The sequence below is a fragment of the Staurois parvus genome, unplaced genomic scaffold (assembly GCF_062004578.1).
Source record: "Staurois parvus isolate SC_StPar_1 unplaced genomic scaffold, SC_StPar_1.0 ptg000145l, whole genome shotgun sequence".
Classification (NCBI taxonomy): domain Eukaryota; kingdom Metazoa; phylum Chordata; class Amphibia; order Anura; family Ranidae; genus Staurois; species Staurois parvus.
The window spans coordinates 6,329,464-6,347,007 of record NW_028317941.1 but is presented as its reverse complement, the minus strand read 5'-3'; the positions used below and the strand labels follow the sequence as shown (position 1 = coordinate 6,347,007).

The 17,544-nt window shown below is 39.6% G+C and overlaps 1 protein-coding gene across 3 annotated transcripts in view; it reads left to right on the top strand.

Moving 5' to 3' along the window:
• CSMD2 (CUB and Sushi multiple domains 2) overlaps positions 1–17,544 on the top strand; it is a 1,275,366-nt gene that overhangs the window by 1,121,153 nt on the left and 136,669 nt on the right. For all 3 annotated transcript variants that reach the window (XM_089673879.1, XM_089673878.1, XM_089673880.1), the window contains 3 exons: positions 1,420–1,515; positions 3,386–3,589; positions 5,493–5,617. In XM_089673879.1, coding sequence (XP_089530005.1) covers positions 1,420–1,515; positions 3,386–3,589; positions 5,493–5,617 — 425 coding nt within the window. The remainder of the gene's footprint in view (positions 1–1,419; positions 1,516–3,385; positions 3,590–5,492; positions 5,618–17,544) is intronic.

Genomic DNA, 17,544 nt, shown 5'->3' with positions numbered 1-17,544 from the left:
CTTTGTACAGAAGTTGGTTTTCAATGTAATAACTCACACAGAAATTGTCAAACAATACAGTAACATGGTTCAGCAAATCTTTAATCGATTTAGTGCTCTAGAGAAGCTTGAGAGACAAAGGAAGAAGTTATTATATTCCCACAAACATTGACAGACACATTATAAGACCATGTCTATCATGCCACTTTTATTGGGGGGGGGCTTTTTGTCTGGATAGGGTAATGGGATCTTTTCACAGGTGATGCTCCATTTTAGCTTATTTTTAAAATTTAGCATTCTAGAACTCATTGAAATGCCATTTGCTTTTGCACTGTTTTATCATATTTACTTTTTTTAAGTATAATAATGCAGTTCCATAAACACATCACATCTCTGATCTTTTCATTGAGATAAAATGATCACATAGTTCACATGACACAAAACATTGGTATATATGGGCAGCATAAACATGTTTGTAAGTCAGCAGAACCAGAATGTTGACCTGATTTACGACGGTTTTAGCCTTATGCATGTGTGGTCAAGTCTGACAGATCTAGGCATCTGACAATCAGACTAAATGCCTGCATTGCCTGAGGAAAGATAGAATGAATGTGCAAGGGGCAAAGCTGCTGACTTTTAAAGTGATCATTACCATGAACATTCTTGCCTGTCCATTACATATAAAATTGCATATCCTTCTTCCACAGAAATCATTTTAGTTGATCAATGACACATGCCACTATTATTGACCCATTATGGTCACTAGACAGACCATAATGGGGTTGCTTTCTATTACATATTCACCTAAGCAAACAGCCTTTTTCTGGTCTAAAATTCAGAAGAGTTGTAATAGTCAAGGAAGAACAAGATATAAAATACTTTATATAATAAAACATCTGTAGGGACACATTTACTGTATATAGGTGTCAATGTGACATTCACTAATTATTCATGACAGGTGAATCTTCCTGGTACATATGCTTTAATATACAGTCAATGATTTACCACCTGTGAATGTTTGGTGAATTTCACATTCACTGTTTTATAAACATGCCCCATAAATGTGTTAGTTATCCTTATGTGATACCAGGCCATATGGCTTAGAAGAAAGTATAATTGAACTTTATATATACAGTAGATTTATTTTTCTACTGCATTCTCCATTTCAATATCTAAAATGCACCTGCATTATCATTATATTTCACATCAGCAGCTACAGAGAAGTAAGTTTAGTTATCTGTTTAGTGTTCTGAGCACATCTCCTTCTCCAGCCAGAATATTGCCTTCCCATGGCCAGAGTGTCAAGTGCTCTGTGCTGCCTGCAGTCTATCACACGCACTGTGATCAGATCAGCATCCTCACATCACAAATGCCAGCAGCAGGTTTATCTACAGGAGGCAGGTCTCCCCGCTCTGTAACACGTGCGCTCTGCCGTTACAGGTGAATCTCTACCTCTTGCAACTTCCAATCAGATTTTAATTAAGTTCAGCACCAAGGGACAGGCCACAGCCAAAGGATTTCATTTTGTGTACCAAGGTAGGTAACTAAATGGTGTGTCATGTCCTGTGGCTATCCAAGCAGTACATGAAACCATCAGGGACTCTCATACAGATATTAAAAACTGTCACATGGTTAGATTGGGACAGTGGAAAGGGATGTAGTGAGAGAAGGATTTGGCAAATGCACAGCTACAGAGAACAGGCAGCTGTGACTCTGCAAATATACCTTGCAGCAATCTATGTCATGTTTGTCTCTGTGATCTGCTTTTGGGCTCTATACCAAGGCTTGATGAGATGCACAATCAATTTTTTTTAATACAAACTTGTCTATAGTTGTCAAGCGTCTTGGTACGGTTACAACTTGAAGTTTATTCTGTAGCCATAAATTATAATTTTCCAGTGGGTCATATTCTACTTTGTCTAATTTGTTTGTACAATGTAGCTGGTTGTATTTATTATTGCGCTGCTGGAAATAACATGATTGATAGTATAGCTTTCATATTTAATCCATGACGCAGAAGCTACATAAACTGTAGTTTTTGAACAGTGTTTTTATAGGAATGATAGCTTTTTGTCTTGAGCAGGGAAACCAAAGAGCTAGAGGGTGCTTTAGGACTCTGGGATGCATGAAAGGCCTGAATGTCAGGAAGGTGGGGGGAAAGGGTATGTGTGGGGGGTGATCTTCAAGTTGTCCAAAAATCTGAATAGTTGTAATAGCCAAAGAAGAGTATAAATATAAAAACTTTATATAACAAAACACCTGTAACTATAGAGGCAGGTTTATTAATTACTGGGTAGGGAAACCTAGTAGGTGGCTTTACTAAAGCAGTAGAGACTGTTCACATAGCAATGTGTGTGTTTACTTAACTGAGAAAAAAGGTGAAGCTGTGTTCATTTAATATTGTAACATAGTTAGCCCCCAGTAGCTATATCCTGAACGTTTCAATCATCTGTCCCCAATCCAGCAAGATGCCAAACACAAAGCCACAGAGCTGCTTGTCAAAATCTTCTGAGCAGGGCCTGTGCGTGCATAGTACACCCCAAATTCAATCCTATGGAATTAACATTTTACTGGATCAGGTGAATTTAAGACTTTCAGTGAAGGCTGGGGGCAGGCCAAGGTTTACACTTTAAATAGCCAATTATGTCCAAAGGAAATGAAAAACACAGGGCTTTTGCTGGCACATAATTGTATGAATTGCACACAATTTACACACAGATGCGGTTTTCCTGCACCGAGGGTTTTTTTTTTTGTGGGTTACGTGTTTTGCTATTGATTACTATTGCATCGGGCGGTTTCTGGTGCATTTTAAACTCACCAAAATTCCAGAATGCAGGACTTATGGTGTGCTTTCAGAAAATGCACAAAAACTGCCTGATGCAATAGAAGTCTATATCAAAATGCAGGTAACCTGCAAAGGAGAACTACACCGTATTGCCCCAAGTGAACAGTCTCTACTGCATTAGTAAGTCTACCCTAACAAACATAATTATATTTGGGAGGCAGAACAGCATGTCTCTTGGAACTAATGATGTTGCAAAAAATATTTATCATAAAACAAGTGGCAGGTTGGTGAGGTGAGTGTCAGCAGGTGGCTTGGAGTAAAGGCAAGGGGACCCCATTAACCAAGAGGGATGCTGTTTAAGAGCGTCTTGGATTTTCATTTATGTCTTCAAATGGGTCTGCTTTGTATATGTCAACCACTGTTATGTACTGTAAAATAAATAAATTAAATCAGTAAAAAAAAATTTTTCTAAATTTTTCCTAATTACATCTAAATCTAAATGGGGTTTTTTGCCATACTGTCACTAGTTTCATCAATTCAGACTGATTAATCCAGTACTTTAACTTTTTACTATTCTATATTTTTTTACCTGTCTTATGCTCTAATTGCTCTGCCCTCAAGCTGTCCCTCGTACCAGTGCCACACAATGCAGTTCAGTACCAGAGCCCAAGTATGGCCGTCGCATTGGAAATGATTTCTCGGTTGGAGCTGTTGTGAGGTTTGAGTGCATTCCTGGCTACGCATTGCAAGGCTCCAAAAACATTGAATGTCAGGCTGTGATTGGAGCTCTGGCACAATGGAACACCTCGGTGCCCTCGTGTGTTGGTAGGTAGCCAAGATCTCATTTCTTTTGTGCGTATATGACTTGTAATTTTGATGACAAATTGCACAATACCTTATATTTGCAGTTGATTTTTTTGGATGCTCTATTTAAACTGTTGTTATAAAGTACCCATGCTTTAGTCAGTCACATATTGATTACTGTGTTACCTTTTTTACAGGATAGATTTTTCATTTTCTTTCATACCTTTGCTAACAATTTGTTATCTGCCATTCGAGTCCCCAGTAGGCTTATTTAAAATAGCAGTCTATTCCTCATTTTATTAAACATCTGACTAAAATTGGCAAATGCTGTAGGAGATACAAGGGACTCTTGTTAAAAATGTCACAAGATCCCTGGGTTTCAGTTACAGCTTTGATCATAACTGTTATTTTCAAAATGGGGTAAACATGATGTGCTGCTTTCAGACTGCTTTTTTATATCCTTATTAATTATTATTGGACCATGCTATTTGGAGAAAACCAAAGAAGAAAACATAAGCATCTTTATTTAGCATCAGTGTAAAGTGCTTTGATGAGCAACAGGCCAACACACATTTTGGTGCATCGAATGCTAGACCTATTCCTCGCTATATTTGACCCACTGATTCCAAAAACGGCGCTAATTTTCTCCTATCAGCTCTAGTTTTTGAGACACAGCATAAATGCCATACACACTTCTCACTTTGGTTGCCAAAAAACAGGATATTTTAATGTAGTGGTTTATTTACAAGGGGCATTGAAGTCAACCCAGGACTTTTGAGTTTATATAATAAAAGAACACATTTCAAGGAGTGGAAACTGCATTCATTTTTTTACATGTAAACACTTATCCCCACGTTTAACTAATGCCCGGAAAGCTTCAGCATAGAAAGCTTTGTCAGTACGCCTCAACCAGCCTGCTTCACTTTGTCATGATTGTGTTAACAGTTCCCACAGAAAGATTTGTCTGTTGTGCAAATTCACAACAGGTTGTTTGTTGTTTGTCCAGGATCAGGCGTTCCACACACTGCATGTTCACAAGAATGACTGCTGTGGGCTGGGAACCACCATGGCCAGGAATGTCACTGACAGATGTACGGCCATCTTTGAAATGTTTACACCATTCAAATGTGTAACTGTGGCTGAGAATAACCGTACTGTGCTTGAAGTTTTCTGTAGATATCTGTGGGTTTTAAGCTTTCATTCATAAGAAACTTCATCTGCACATGCTGTTCTATGCACGCACTAACACTGTTGTCTGCCATCTTGATTAATGGTCTCTGGACTGGCCCACGACATGTGCGCCACCTGTCAGTAATAGGACACACTTGCCACTTACTACTGCCTGTAGTACTGCCATGCTATCATCCCTTTTTACATCTGTAAAATTACAAGTCCCGGTTTGACTTGAATGCCTGTCATAAATTCCTTATAGCATTAAAGAAACACACAAAAAGTATCTATAACCTCTATGGTGCTCAATCTGCAAAAATGAAACAATATGAGTGGGAATATACACACACACACCTCCTATATGATCAAAACTATAACTACAGTTAATACCTTACATTTTAGAATCTAATGTTTCCTATGTAAACTTTCAGTTGGAAGTACGTATGCAAAAACACAAACTAGGTAACAGAAGAACAAGTTGATCTGACCGGATCTTTTGAAAAACTGACTACTAACTATATAAATTCAACCATATCTAAGACACTAGAACTGATGCAGTCTAGCCAATACAATTTTCAAAATCAGCACCCCAAATAACCCTAAGAACAGGTCTAGAAAGCATGACACCAAGAAAAAAAAAGGAGGGGGGGGGGCTGTGTAATCCATAGCACTGTTCACATATGAAGAAGCAGGCACATGATGTTTACTCTTCGTATTTTCTTGACATTATTTTTGTAATATTTGTGTTAATTAGTGCCATGCGGTGGGAATCTGACTGAACGTAAAGGAACGATCCTGTCTCCAGGATTCCCTGAGCCATACCTGAATAGCTTGAACTGTGTGTGGAAGATCACAGTACCTGAGGGGGCAGGAATCCAGGTAAACCTGCAAAAGACCTGGACATAATATTTTTTTTTTTAATTCCATAAAGTTTTTATTGAAAAAGTTGCAATGAGTACAACATGTCAAAATATCAATATGAACAAGGCAGGTATTACAGAAAATAAACAAGATATTGTTGAGTCAAAAGGATAAAAATATCAATGCATCCAAATATCATTACAGAGCATAAACTACAGAAGAAAAAAAACAAAACACAAACACTATGGCTGTTCCTGTTCTGCAGCCAATTTACAAGAAAAGATATGTTCATACATAAAAATTCTTAACTACAGAACACAAAAGTTGCCAGCCAGACATAGCCACAATAGATAAAAGAATAGAAAGAAAAGGAAAATGCAAGGTGCTAAAGGAGAAGATGGGAGAAGGCAGGAAGGGGGAAGAAGATAGGGAAGGGGGTTGAGGGAAGAAAACGGTGGAGAGAAGGGCAGAGGGGGATTTAATCTCTCAATATTCTACTACCCCCCCCCACACACACACACCACTGCAGGCCATAATTCCCCATTTGCTGGCTGTGACTGGACATAATCTTTAAAGATGAACTCCAGGAGCAAAACGTTTTATTTAGATGTACTTCTCATTAGCCACTAAAGATAAATCCAATTTCTGTACCCCAAATCTCTTTGCAAACCTAGGTATTACTTTATAAAAGTATCAGTGATATAATCAATGGGTTGCACACAGCCTATGCAGAGAGCAGAACTGTGGAAAGGACCCATTATGTACCCACCCACTACCGGGTGCCTGGGAAGATACAAGACCACTCGCCATGTACAAGACAGGGCAGCAGTTACTGGTCTTTATTACAAGAAACTCCTGCACACAGACAAGGAGCTGGAGTTTTTCATGCTTGGATTACTGCACAGATCTGGTAGAAATGCACAAATGACACAAAGATTCAAGCAGCAATACACATAGTTGTTGTAAGACAATATTTGTGTAACCCAGATTTCAGCTTTTACCGTGATAAGTGTATTGTTTTCTCTATGCCTAGTGTGTGGGTAGAACTAAATTTTATGCAGGTTTCTAAAAACACATTTCTATCATTGTATCTTTAATTGAATTGTATGTGAAAATGTGTGGGTGTAAGCTGTTTAAATCACAAATTAAAACATTTATACATAGACCCCCTAGTTTCTGTGTGTTGTAGCACAGTAACTGTGAAGTTTCAGATTGTTTAGTTTGAATCTACTGATATCTTTGGCTTGCATTTACGGAGGTAGCAGTGGCAGATGGGCAAGGCATGTGCTTGGTAACTCTACTTAAACTGAGTGTTCTGTACTTGATTCTTTGCAGAACTACCATATATTTGATTCATTTTGCAGGGATAGTTTTCCCAGAGCTTAGTAAAAAAAGGTGAAACTCTGCTGATTTCAGTCATTCAATCATGTGCAAGCCAAAATGGTGTTTTTTTTATTTTCCTTTATGGGATAGGGTATTCTTTACCATTGATCTTTCACTACATTCCAGGACAAAGTGCAACTTTCCTTACAAACACTGGTCATAGATGGATCGAAATTCAGTTTAGCAGGGACCTGCCAAATTTCAATCTATGGCCATTTTCACTAGAGACAAGTCGATCTAATGATTGGCTTCTCTCAACAGGAATGTTGTAAAATTTCCATTCAATCAGCGCTGTAGTACTGATCAGTATATTCTGACAGCGATAAGTCCCCTCTGTCAGAATACAATAGTGCTGTGGGGAGGATTCCTTCATCCACCTCGATCGTATAGATGGGGGAATCTGTTTTCGTTTTCTTTTATCAGCCAGCTGTGTAATTGTATCCAGTTGCGGGTTGCGGACCGGTCCATGTAGCTTTACTGCTACAGGGTGGCCGCTCTGTGAAGAATTGCGTGTGTGTATATATATATATATATATATATATATATATATATATATATATATATATATGAGATTTTGCTCTCCCGTGTAGGGGGCCTGCATGCACGCCCGCCTAACTGCGCTGCCATTGGCTTCCTTACATGTCTATCACCAGGTCCCAGCCAGCGATTCATGGCCAGTACCCAGCGATCAGTGGAGCAACTGACAGGAGAGAGATCTGTGAATGTAAACAACACCCATCTCTCTCCTGTCAGTGGGGATGTGCTGGTTTTTATCTCAGGAAGATAAAAACTGCCACATCTCCTAATAAAACACCATCCAGTACACAGTAAAAACACTTCCTGGCATGTAGTTAACCCTTTGATCGCCCAAATGTTAACCCCTTCCTGCCCAGTGACATTAATACATTGACAATGCTTTTTATAAGCACTGATCACTGTATTAGTGTCACTAGAGAGGTCAGTGGCAGTTAGTCAGTTCCCACCCAGTGTCAGTTAGTGTCAAAATTCCCGCCGTACCATTACAGTTCCACTGTAAGTCTTTGATTGCAACCATTACTAATATGAAAAGAATTCCCAGTAAGTATATCATTGTTTGTAGATGCTATAATTTTTACGCAAACCAGTTAATATACACTTATTGGGATTTCTTTTGTAAAAACTCATCATAATCCATTCACATGGAACAGTGTCATGGCCGACACTAGCAACAAATACATTTCGTTAAAATCACAGAAAGCTGAACATGCCAGCCTCTTACAGAACGTAGTGACGATAGTCTGAAGCTCCACCCCACGCGTTTCGTCATCCGACGTCTTCACAGGGTGGAAGGATGAACGTCACTAGTGTTGTTGCCAGTGTCGACCATGACACTGTTCCATGTGAGTGGATTATGATGAGTTTTTATGAATAAACGCGTCGTACGGTATCACACGATCGTTTTCTGAGCCTGTGCACGAAGTCTTGGAATTCGGTTTGGAAGTTTTTGCTGCTGCGGTTATAGATCTGCAGAGCATTGCTCCCAAAGAGGATAAATAAGTGTCTGGATATCTGGGTCTCCCCGACCTGTAGAATGCTACATCAACAAGCTGAGAGAGGAATTATTTGAAAAGCTGGTCACCGCTGAGTCTGCCTGCAGAATATTGCTCCCAGAGCAAAAAAGTGCAATTCATGGTTTATAATTTTACTGGCAATTTGCTCTGATGAGTTTATTCATTTCTGTTGGTGGTGGATTTGCACAAATCTGTTTTTGGGGTGATGGACATTGTTCACTGTTGATGGAAAGAGAAAATCCTTAAAGACATTTTTTGGTCACATAAAACAATTTTTTCACTGTTTAATTTTATCAGAATATTGCTCCCAGAGCAAAAAAGTGCAATTGCTGGTTTATAATTTTACTGGCAATTTGCTCTGATGAGTTTATTCATTTCTGTTGGTGGTGGATTTGCACAAATCTGTTTTTGGGGTGATGGACATTGTTCACTGTTGATGGAAAGAGAAAATCCTTAAAGACATTTTTTGGTCACATAAAACAATTTTTTCACTGTTTAATTTTATCAGAATATTGCTCCCAGAGCAAAAAAGTGCAATTGCTGGTTTATAATTTTACTGGCAATTTGCTCTGATGAGTTTATTCATTTCTGTTGGTGGTGGATTTGCACAAATCTGTTTTTGGGGTGATGGACATTGTTCACTGTTGATGGAAAGAGAAAATCCTTAAAGACATTTTTTGGTCACATAAAACAATTTTTTCACTGTTTAATTTTATCACCATTTAATTTGTATATTTAATTTCATAGCGCTACCTTTTTTTATTTTAAAACTGGCCTTAGTATATAAATATATATGTATATATATATATATATATATATATATATATATCTGTGTGTGTGTGTGAAATAGGGACTCAAGACTCTAAGTTCCCTGGGAGTTGTGGGAATGTATAATATATGTAAAGTGCTGTGTAAATTGACAGCACTATATAAATACCTATAAAAAAAAAAGTAAAACCCAAACAAGAACATGCCTTGATTTCAGGGATGGCATGCCCAGCTTGATAAAGTACACCCTTGGTGTCATAGGGTAGTGTCCATGTCACCTAGGCATCATTGTTCTGGAGTTTTACTCTAAATTCTGCACAAACATATTTTTAAATGTGATATAATACAACCAAAGAAAGTAAATGTATTTGTAAAACTTTAGCAAGTTTGCTATGCCATTATACATGAGTATAATTTGTAGCCGCTTGCATTAATTAGCATCAGGTATAGGAAGGTGTAAATGACTATTTTTCTGAGCCAGTGCTGCAAGCTTTTACATGACAGGAAGCAAATTGCAGTACATATATTTTGCTCACAGCCTTACAACCACCAATGTTTAGCACGTGAGCAAAATACCATGGAAAGACTGATAGATACACCTATAATGACATAGGCCTATAATCACAGGAAATGTGGCCTCTATTAATGAGTAAGCCCTTGGAGCTTGTTTAATAAAGTCAAAGCTATCATTCAGTGTCTTCTATACTTAAAGCTGAACTGCAGGCAACTATAAAAACACGATTTAATCCAGTTGTGTAGTCATTAAGAAATAATTAGTGTTTATTTCTTATAGAACTAGCAGAAGTTTCTCAATATATCTTAATATCAACCTGTACAGCTATACTCAGACTGGGAGACGGAGGGATAGCTGTCTGAGTCAGTGGGCTCTGTTTCTTTTTACAGTTCTGTCTGTGAATGTGCTTACAGTTGGGACTATAGGATGACCTTACAAATCTGCTCCTTCTTGCTTAATGAATGGATGAGGGGGTAGGTGAATTATGCAGGCCATAAATGGGTCAAATTCCGACAAAATAAATTTTCTTTAGAAAATTGAAAATGTTTGTTTTATAATCCGATGGTGCCACCATTGATTTTGAAATTCAACCAACCAAGCTTTCAATTTCATGTTACTGCAGAAAAGAATTTTCGTGGCCAAGAATTTTCTTTTCTTTCCAGGTCACAGCTCATGATAATTTCTTTTTTGATTATATATCTTGCACAACTCTCCAATTATTGATTAGAAATTTGTTAATTTTTAAAACAATTTCCAACATGCTCGATCACTGAAATTTGATGGTAGCACGTAAATTGGCCCACTAATGGTGAAGAATGTATTTCCGGCTTAAAGCCAGCCATTGATGGATTGAAATTTGTCAAGAACCGGCTGAATTTTGATGCACCTATGGGCAGGCTGCTTGTACTGAAGTAAATCTATTAATCAACTTCAGTACCACCAGTCTGTCAGGTTTTTATCATAGAAACCCAGCAGCTGGCTATACAGTGGGGCAAAACAGTTTTTAGTCAGCCACCAATTGTGCAAGTTCTCCCACTTAAAAAGATGAGAGAGGCCTGTAATTGGCATCATAGGTAGACCTCAACTATGAGAGACAAAATGAGAAAAAAAATCCAGACAATCACATTGGCTGATTTGGAAAGAATTTATTTGCAAATTATGGTGGAAAATAAGTATTTGGTCACCTACAAACAAGCAAGATTTCTGGCTCTCACAGACCTGTACCTTCTTCTTTAAGAGGATCCTCTGTCCTGCACTCATTACCTGTATCAATGGCACCTGTTTGAACTTGTTATCAGTATAAAAGACACCTGTCCACAACCTCAAACAGTCACACTCCAAACTCCACTATGGTGAAGACCAAAGAGCTGTCGAAGGACACCAGAAACAAAATTGCAGACCTGCACCAGGCTGGGAAGACTGAATATGCAATAGGCAAGCAGCAGGGAGGGCTACTAAGTTGTACAGATGGAGTATGTTTTCAACTATAGGAGCAAGATAGAATATACCGTACATGTGGGACATAGAACAAAGATAATCTCAGGTCCTCAATTATGGGTGCCTCTTTAAGGGAACTACAAAATGCATGGCAAAAGTTGGCAACTGAATCTGTATACTCTGTATGGAATACCAGTGATCAATAGTATTTAATACAAAATATCCAGATGTAGCTGCCCTAAATCTGTTAGGAAATTTCCTGTCACTATTATGGGCCATTATTTAGCGGCAACATGTTATATATTACTTTTTAGAGAAGTCAACCATTGGCGCTCCACCATCATGACATAAGGAGCTAGTTGCATGCAGAAACCATTTAACCTTTTGCATCCGGATGTAACCTAAAGACCGCAGGCAACATTCATGGAAAGCCAGCACAACGATGACATTGTAGTCTTAAGATGGCATCAACTTTTATATTATTCACAGCTTTTCATTAAACACCCTCACAGCCAGTTGCAAAGCGTGATTTACTGTGTTATAGTTGCTTGTATCTGCTGTTTTTTATCTTGGTGCTCTATTTGACGTTTTTAATACACAATTTTCGTCTTGCACTATACTGATATATTGTTTGCATACTTTATATATGAAAGATATTACTTTGCTTGTCTCAGGGCCAGCTTGTAAATTTACATTGTTTTTGGAGGATATAGAGTTTTTACATCTGACAATAAATGGTCTCTTTATGATACTTTCAAAGCTCTTTAGTGAATAGAATTATTTGGCAGTGTATGGTATTTCACGGCTGTAAATGCTACTATAGTTTTCAGTTTATATATCCTTGTGTTGAGTGTTTATGTGCTTTGAATACGTCATTAAACTCAATGCATCGTTTACACAGTCCCTGATTTAACGTTGTGTCCCTTTTGTCAGTATGGTGGCCTGGACATTAAACAGAATGCATTCAGCTAAGAGATTCCACTGGGCAATATTTATGGCTTGTTTCTTAATTGAAGTTCAGTTTAATAGCTTTTCCAACTTGCTCCAGGGGACATTCCGAACCTCACAGACTCACAATGTCACCAAATTTAATGTTTTGTGGTGCAGCTGCCATGTTCATTCTTGTTAATGGTAAAATATCCTCTCTGTGTAATCTAAACTTCTTTGACACATAGGGCAGAAATGAGGTCTTCTGAAGATAGCAATGTGCTTGTTAGTAAGCAGGGACTTTACATATTGCTAGCATGGAGCCAAAAAGAATGGTTTATATTGTAGATTGTTAATAGGCAGTATATGCATGTGGATGAACTCTGGGGGGAATATGGTTGTTCAGTTTTATAATAATGGAACAGAACTCACTGCATGATATTTTGTTTGGGAATTAGATACATTATGCGAGCTTTGTATCCAAGCGAAGAAAACATGTTCTGACACCTTGTTTTATCTTTGCATTTCCTATCAGACCCTGTTAGCCAGATCTCCTGCTGATGTTTGTCAGTATTATCGTGAAGAGCTGCCAGTGTATATTCTGTTACCATACATTGCTCAACAAGTCTTAATTACATCTCATGGTGCAAATGTCCCATTCGCATTGCCAAATTTCATTCTATTTAATGGACAAATCAATCTAAAAGATTTAAAGAGGACAAGCAATTCCTGTTGGCATATAAATGAACACACAGGGGTTGGTTTACTAAAACTGAACAGGGCAAAATATGTGCATAGTAGCCAATATGGTCCTAGCTTCAGCTTGTTAAAATATGCTTTGGCAAAAAATCCTGGAGTCTGATTGGTTTCTGTGCAGAGCTGCACTAGATTTTGCACTCTTCATTTTTAGTAAATCATCCCCACAGTCTACTAGAATAAAATTTCTCACAGCCCTTTGATAAGAAGTGTCTGCAAAGAATACTTTCTGAGCTGCTTATGTAGCTCCCTCTAGCTAGATAGGATTTTTATCTGAGTTAGAGGCTTGCTATTAGCCTGCAATGAGTCAGCCTGGGAGTGAGGCAGTGAGGTTATCTCAAGTCAGGCTGGGAGGCTCTAAAGGCCAGGGCTTCTGGAGCCCTCCCACCCTTCTAGAAACTGCTGGAACTTTCTAGAAGAGGGGCAGATGCCTAGATTTGCATGTTTTAGGGAACCTGGCCAATCCCCAGGCAGAAGGTCTGGTATGATGGCAAGGACAGCCCTTAAATGTGGGAGAGCCTGACTAGCAGGAGAGTCGGGTGGAAGATGGAGTGAAGGAAGGTGCTGGTGTTTGGAGCCTGGGAGAGGGCCCCAGTGAAGAGGGCCTACCTACAGGCTAAAGCTGGACAAAAGAATCTCCACTGCCCCAGTCTACTGGGAAAGACAGCTTGTCAGCAAGGAAGGAAACAGCCTAGGGTAAGGCCTGAAAGCAGCTGCAACCCACTAAGCTACAGGTAAAGGACAGTGTGACTACTTCTACATCCCCTGGGCCAAATGATGGTCAGGTGCCATACCTAACTAGTTCTCATTGAGACTACTTCATTGTAGACACTCTCAAGACAGCCAGGTGGATGAGGAGATCTGGAGTCTGAAGAAGTTCACCAAAGGGAACTCAGTGCTCCTTACTAGACTAGTTGCTGATTTTTTTTGTCCAATTTTGCAGAGAAGTTCATCCTCAAAGTTATACAGTTCCTTGGGCATCCCATATATCCCTATACCCCATCCAAGTTGTTAACTCCTAATAAAAACAACAAACCCAAGCTCAAAAACTGTTTTACTGACTTTGGATGAGAGTGTTGGAAAATGTGTGTCGCATTAGAATGTGTAAGGGAGACATTGAGGTTGATTTACTAAAACTGTGTGCAAAATCTGGTGCAGCTCTGCATAGAAACCAGTCAGCTTCCAGGATTTATCGTCCAAACCCAACTGAACAAGCTTAAGTTACAAGCTGATTGGTTATCATGCACATCGGCACCAGATTCTGAGTGCTCCACTTTTAGAAAATACCTCCCCATTTTGTGAAAAATGTGGACAACATAGGTAATGCTGCTTTTGATGTCTTGGAAACCTGAGGTTCAATGCATTTAATTTTTCTTGATAAAGTGTTGGTTGTGAATCTGCAGCTGAACACCAGGAACCTTGCTAACTGCACAGTTGAGATACATGTGTGGGAACTGTTTTACCTACCAAAGGATTTTTCGAAGTTACAACAAGGCATTCTCTGATTGGATGAGTGTGGGGGGGTGACATCACAATCTTCACCTTGTCCAATAAGAGAATGTCTAAAAACACAATCTCTAAATGGTGGCGTGACAAAAAAGCAACCTTATGTGTTCAATGAAACTATCACTTTGTGGACTATTATGGATATTTTTAGCATCAGATACATCAGATATATCCTAATGAATAATTATAATGAGCCAAGCTTCTAAGCTTGTAAAAAAGATAGAGTTCTATTAAGCAATACAGCCTGTCTCCAGCCTGCCCACCGGCCAAATATAATAGCACACTGATTAGAGTATTAGTCTGCTTACTCCCGCCATAAAGGATAAGTGTGCTTATACATAAAATACACTTATTCTACCTGCCTAACACCCCCACCCACTGCCAAGTTTAAGCATTCAACTCCACCCTGTCTCAGATGTACACTCACCTGAATCTAACAGCTAAGGACAGCCACTATGTTGACATCACAGGGTCCAAATCCTCCTTTTCACTGGCCACTGCATTTTGCTGGGGGCTGCTTTAGGTTTAGGGGGGCTATGTTAGAGAGGGTACCTGTTGGAAAAATTAATAACTGCATTTTGTAAATCAGTAATTTGTTCCACTGGATTAAAAGAGAAGTATGGGATTAAAAAAACAAACCTACATACTCACCTAGGTGGATGCATAAAAGACCACTAATCGCGCAGTTCTCAGTCTTCAGTGAGCAGAGAGCTGGTGACTGTCGATCATTGCTCTCTGCTCTGTTCCTCCAGCACCGGGCTGTGCAGGGGGTGGGAGCAGCTAGCTCAGGCTCTAAGTGGCTTGCTGAGAGGCTGAGCCAGCTGCTGCTCAGGTGTCTGGGTGACCCCACCATTAAAGTCAGGATCCCTCCAGAGTCTGGACCAGCTAAGCGAAGTCAGCCAACTTTAGCCCGCTGTCGGCTGAATCTGGGTCACAGCAGTGCAGAACTAAGTGCACTCATTTGACCAACAGGAGAAGTAGGACCAAAAAGAGCTTTGGGCCTATTTCTCCTTTACGTTTGTATTTTATACTTGCCTGAAGTATAACTTTAATTTACTATATGTATGCACATAGTATGGTATAAAAAAGCATTTATGTTTAATACACAAGTGTAGTCCCACAGTGCAGTTAATGAGTGGCCTTTGCTGATTAGGCCTTCCAGTCCACAACCTCTAATACAACTAAATTGATATTGTACAAAGCACATTTATTCTCTTAAAACTTTTGGCAAAGTATCAGGAAATACAGTAAAGCTCATAGTGGTGAGCAGTGCCAGTGGCTGCTTCATATATACGGTATATTTTAAAGCCAGTACACTGACAATAGCAGGTCACTCGCTTTGCACCTCCTCCATTCAAAAAACAATCACAGGTGTATTCCAGCCAGAAGTGTAAATCTCTACACTGGATGATTGGTGCTGTACTGTATGGGCTGAATAATAGTAAGAATTTTCCTAAACGCAGCAACAGCCAGCCCTGGTACACACTTTAGTGGTGGCAATTTAGTTTATAGTGCAAATTGTTTTTGACCATAGTTCAGCTTTAGTGTATAGAAAAGTGCTACATAAATATGTGTCCAGGACTGGTTTTCCTATGTGTAGTGTATCCCACAGTGAGGATCTTCAGAAGTCTTTCGTAGCACAAAAATAATGTTTGGAAGCCTCCTAGATTTTCAGTGTAATTTCAGAAAACAAGAGAACATCTGTGTAGCTGATATTCCTAGAATCCTTAAACCCCCTACTACTGTAACTGACTCACTACCTAAGGCTGGCCATACATTATACACTTGACATGTAAATTTCCTTTAGACTTTCTAAAATAATAAAATATGAGGTCAAACCTAAACACTTTCAATTTGTATGCAAACAGGCAGGCCCATGCACTACATAGTTGAAGGTAAATCTAAAGGAAATTGAATAAGAAATTAGTATAATGTATGGCCAGCTTAAGTCTGCACAAAGCTTGAACCCTTAGGAGTTGCTGTTCAACTAGGTCCCCCTATAGTCCTGCACAGCCAGGCAATCTGCATTCTCCACACAAGCCTGAATCCAGAGCCAGTGAGCTTTTATTTTGTTGTTTATTGAGGGGATTTTGAACTGGGATAGAGTTAGGGGTGTACAGGATGTCCAAGGGAATCGATAACTGAGGGAAAACTTCCTGGAACTATTTACAAGCTTCTCTTTTGCAACACAGTCTCTGTTGGAGAGCTAGCCAGCATCTCCATGTTCCACCCCAAACCCTAGATAAAATTCTCCTCTTTACCTAGAAATCTGGAGTTTTTTCTGAGCAGGGGATCTGGCTCCTGTAACTTTAAAAAGGTGAACAATCACTAGTAGGGGGCTAATCTGGTTGCCCACCAGAGTGCTCCTTCCCCTATCTCCCCAGGGGGTGCAGGTGTACTCATTCAGATCCTCTCCTGTACCGTTGGTGGCTTGCCTGCTGCTACCAGGCCTATCAGCTGGTCTGCTCCTTCCCTGCCCTAGAGATGGTCCTCTCCCATGGGGGCCAGTAAGTTCCAAGTTTTCCCCTTTTCCAGCTCCAGGCTTGCAGGCAGGCCCCATCCCATTAGGCCTCCTGGCAGCCGCCTTCTTCAGTCTCACATCTTCCTCTCTCACTCTTCCTCCAGACTTCCTCTCCTTCTGGACAGGCTCACTCATATTTAAGGGCTATTCTGACCCTTTGCCAAGCTTCCTGTTGGGGATTGGTCCCTTGAATATGCAGATTAGCCACTCCTTACATTCGCCCACTGCTTATAGAACTTTCTTCAAAGTTCTAGGCAGGGGAAAGTCTCAGAGGGCTGAGCCTGCAGAGCCTTCCAGCTCCTACCAACATTTGACCCCTCTGACTATTACACCTGGGCTGCTGCTCAGCCCCTCTCTAACCATTGTAGTGTAAGGTGATGGATGGAGTGTAAGCTTCCCTGGAGCAGGAAATGATGTGTATGGTGCAATGTAGTATACAGTTGATTATTACTGTATAAATAAATAATATAAATTACTGTGGGGAGCAGCTCTAGCACTATAATTTTGGAAACACACACACACACACACATATATCTCAATCTACAAATGCGGTATATCCTTGTGCACACAAAATATCAACATA